This window comes from Sinocyclocheilus rhinocerous, unplaced genomic scaffold (genome assembly GCF_001515625.1).
Source record: "Sinocyclocheilus rhinocerous isolate Xijiao unplaced genomic scaffold, SAMN03320098_v1.1 scaffold5486, whole genome shotgun sequence".
Classification (NCBI taxonomy): domain Eukaryota; kingdom Metazoa; phylum Chordata; class Actinopteri; order Cypriniformes; family Cyprinidae; genus Sinocyclocheilus; species Sinocyclocheilus rhinocerous.
In genome coordinates, this window is record NW_015631759.1 from 42,905 (window position 1) to 47,299 (window position 4,395).

Here is a 4,395-nt window from a genome sequence, read left to right on the forward strand (position 1 = left end):
AAAAAAACTTCCACTGACCTGTCTCGCGACCAAAACTATATGTGTGAACCCAGTATTCTAATAGTACACAGCAGGTTTGGTTATGGTCCGACAAATACATGAATGGGCCACATGTGTTTTTTTGTTGTTGTTGTTGTTTTACTTTGTTCTACGTCATCGCCCCCTTTCCTTACCTCAGCCGCCCCCTCATGCCTCATCAGTGCTGCGCTGGCTCTGAGGACGCGAATATTGAGGAAACAGTGGATGGTTTTCACGCTAAAGTAAAGTAAAAGACCGCTTCTTAAACCAGAGAAGGTGAACATGTTGGTATTCTTGTGTGGGGGGTGTGACATGCAAGCACTGTCACCGGCAGCAAGTTTAGTTTTACTTTTCTTTTTGTTTTCAGTTTGAAAAGCTTATCTTTGCTGTTTACCTCACGTTATGCTATGGAGGCTTTTTTATTATTTATTTATTTTTATTCGATTCCTCAGTGTTTGCTAAACGTTCTGTAATTTATTGGTCATTATGTAATACAGCATGTGGTGTATGCCATGCCTCATCTTATTCGTTTTTGTTAATAAACGTTTTGTAAGCTTGTTTGTCATTGTATCTTACTGTTTTATTGTTGTTGTGCTTTTTAATTAAAAATAACAATGAATCCATATTTTGTTTTAGTCTTAAAAAGTGAAAGGTGTATAGATGTATGCAAAACAGACAATTATCTTTTATTGTAAAACGTGACAAGATCGCGAAATCGAAAGTGAAAGCATCCGAAGCCCGGTGTAATGTGGATTTGTACTACCCTGTGAGATTTTGCTATCTCCTATTAAACAGTGGGTAGTACAATTCAACAACGAAAAATGCTACCTGTAAAATTATGGTTTATTAACGTCTACACCTACCCTAAACCTCGTGCTCATGCGACCAACTGAGAAAGTTAGTCGCAAAAGAGCGACTAGTGGGAATAATGAGTCTGGAGCCCTGAATTGCCCAGCTCCCCCTGTCAATGATCTAGCACCCCCTCAGCACCTGCGTTCAAAATTCTCAGGCGCCGCCCCTGCCCAACCTGTATCCCGAAGCTCTCAACATTCCAGTCATCATCTTTCTACCGTACACAGGGCCGCAAAAAGTAACTGCTTATCGAACGACTGCATCCACACCATCTCTCCCTATCCGTGCGTAATCAAAACAATGAATGTTCCTCGATGCGCAGAATTTAGAAATGGAGGAAATACTGGAGCCTCTCCCGAGTCCATATTGCTGCTGTAGGACCTCTTGAACTTGTTTGCATGTGTATCCCAGCTCCTCTACTTTCTTTTTAGCAACATCATATGACCCCTTTAAGGGGAAGTATTAATAGGATTAAAAAACCGAAATAACCAACATGGGAAAATTACGTCGGTTAGAGTTTCTGAATTTCGGTTTCGATTTCTTTTAGATTAATCGTCCAGCCCTACTACAAACATACCTTAATTATGGTAAAATCACTGTAACTCATGAAATTGAGTGACTTATTGCCTGAAAACAGTAAGAAATGTTTTTAGTGTTTGATCTTTTTATGAGAATTTCAGAATCAAGACAAATATTCTAAACTAAAATCTGCTACAAAACCTCCTGTCAGTAGCTTGGTACTTGTTTTGAAAAGCACTGTGTGATAACATATGGTGACATTAAATATGAGAGGGAGAAAGAGATTATCTCTAAAACCAAACAAACCTAATCCTTACACACACAGACCTGTGAACATGACGAGATGTCCTTAAAATTCTTCTCCAGAACCACAGATTTAGTGTCAGGGCTGATGAGATTCACTTCAAACCGTCCAACCTGCACAAAAGAGCCATTTGAGAGCATACTTTGCTTATTGAGAAAGAAGCATCAGAAACAAAACAAAACAAAAAAATCAAGCTAAATGTCCGATAACTGATAACTCAGCATGCAGTGTTTTTTGAGAGCAGTATTTGCATCAAAACAATTCTACTTATCAAGGTCGCAGAAGCTGCCACTGATTTCTTAACCAAATGACTGTAGAGACACATATCCAAAATGTTTAAAAGGAAAACGTGTGACTGCATGACTGTCATGCATGCTAATTAGCAAGATGTAGCGCATCCCCTCTCAAAGAGAAGACATTTGCATTGCATCACCCCAAGATAGAGCACTAAAAACATTTTTGTGTTTCATAAAATGAAAGTCAATGTGGTCCAAAGTTGTTTTGAACTCCATCAACCCTCTATGCACACACTGGCAATAGAATGGCCATTGGCTAGTACATTTTTTGTTAACTATTTCTATTTTTTTGGCTATTTAAATTTTAAACGGCTCTTCCCATGCCCTGAAATGAGATTACGCATTCTTTCCTGTCAAACACTAAGGCAGAGTATTCTAGAAGCTGGCGTGTATGCGACCTGAAGCAGGACACAACATGCAGTAAAAATATAAACTTATTCTTAGCCTAACTGGTGAGTGAAATAGCCAATGGCTAAAGACAGACATTATTCAGTAGCCTAGCAAGAAATTTAGAAAGGTGCATTTGTGAGCGATTAACTCGCAATGTAGAGGGTTGTCTATTAACTTTCACTGTATAGACAAAAACAGTTGAAATTTGGTTGGTTGACATTTTAACACCATGCCACCTTCATTGACTATTTTCATGGCTGAGATACTATAAAAATACTATGAAATAAAAATACTATAAAAGAGCCATTTAAAAACCCATCTTAACCTTTTTTTGAAGTTTGCTTTGGATAAAAACTCTAAAATGAATTGACTTTCTTCGAAAGTGAAAAACAGTTGAAAGACTTATTAAATCTTTTGTGTTCCGACATGAGTAAACAATGAAAGAATTTCCATTTTTTTAGTCACCTGTCAAGGTTTATGAAATCACAGACTAAAAGTAAGCGTGTTTCTGCATGCAGTACCTGGAATAGCATTGTGCGATTCTTGTCAGCATCAGACGGCTGCACATTATTGGGCGCGCTAGCATGTCTCCTACGTGTCGATCCCTTGCCCGTCTCTCTGGGCCTTTTCTGTAGACCACCAGCCAGGCTATTACAGCGTGTACGAATCTCCTGCTGCTCCCCAAAACCTGAGTCCTCCAAGATACATTCAAAGGACCCCAGTAGGTTGCCCGTACTGGATGAGCTAGTCATGTCCAGATTCCCATTGCCCACCTCAGACAGTTCTTCCTCATTTAAGTTGGGCTCAGGTTCATCGACTTCACAAAGGGAGGAGCTTAGAGGGTCGTCACCCACAATGAACTCCACGGGGGCCTCAGTGGAGCTGCGCTGGCCATTGAGGAGCCGCAGATGCTTACGTTCAATCTCGTGTTGGCGGAATTTGTCAATGCAGTCGTCAATCAGAGTGGAAGGGGCTTTCTTGTGGTTGACTGTCACTTTTCCACAGTAAAGCACTTCGAATTTCTGGGAGTTGTAGAAAGACTCGTCACTCTCTTGCTTGGGCTTGCTTTCCTCCTTAAGAGCAGCCTTGGACACCTGTCTAATGCTGCTAATAACCTCAGGCACCTGGAGAACAGTTTAAGACATTAGATCAACAATAAAATACTAAATCAACACAGTGAAAGGCAAACAAGGACAAAACGTCCATAAAAAGGCTCAGTTGTTATGTTAAACTTTTGCAGGGAGACATGCAGGTTGCATAACTAACTAGGTTCAGCCCCTGAGGAACAATTTAGGAGTCAGTAATACAAAGGCCAAGGCAGACTGGCAATATCAGAAAAAAACAGCTGAAGAACCTGAGCATGCATTAAAGAAGCCAAATGGATATAAATCTATCAGACGGACCTCCTCTCTGGTATCTGATACTACTGTCGATCAGTTAGAATGAAACCTAAAGCTAAGAAAAGCAGATCTCAGATGTTTTTGTACGCCTGAACATCAGTAGAAATCTTTTGAAACTAGGTGCAAGGGCATAGGTTTGATTTAAACAGTGGTTGAGACTTTTTCAAATCAGTAACACTATACACACAAAATAATCAGAGATCCTATGTACTGTATATTCATGTTTTTCTTTCCAGGATCTTACACGCATGTTTCAAACAGCTGAGAAACTAAAAAAAAAATTTTTATAAAATAAAATAAAAAATTCATTATAGGATAAATTGTAAGAGGTTTGTAAGTTCAATTCTTGAAAAATTCTTAAGACATTATCAAATATTTTAGATTTTACATAAGTACATCTTATTTTCTTCTAAAATTCAAGATTTAAGACACAGTGGACACTGTCCTTACTTTAAGAGGATATTAACTTCTTTGCATAAAATTATCTTCTGGAATTCAAATTAATTCAAATTCAAATAAATGTTTGTCTTCACAACAATATTGAGAAAACAGATACGAACATTCTTAAGAACATTTTGCATTTTCAAACACATTTCCTAACTTTACTCTTAAATAT

General features: G+C 38.5%; 1 protein-coding gene across 7 annotated transcripts in view; it reads right to left on the reverse strand.

Annotated features, from left to right (window-relative positions):
- LOC107741985 (TBC1 domain family member 4-like) overlaps positions 1–4,395 on the reverse strand; it is a 39,188-nt gene that overhangs the window by 25,758 nt on the left and 9,035 nt on the right. For all 7 annotated transcript variants that reach the window (XM_016554818.1, XM_016554815.1, XM_016554817.1 and 4 more), the window contains exons 2-3: positions 2,901–3,503; positions 1,717–1,806 (exon numbers count right to left, since the gene is read on the reverse strand). In XM_016554818.1, coding sequence (XP_016410304.1) covers positions 1,717–1,806; positions 2,901–3,503 — 693 coding nt within the window. The remainder of the gene's footprint in view (positions 1–1,716; positions 1,807–2,900; positions 3,504–4,395) is intronic.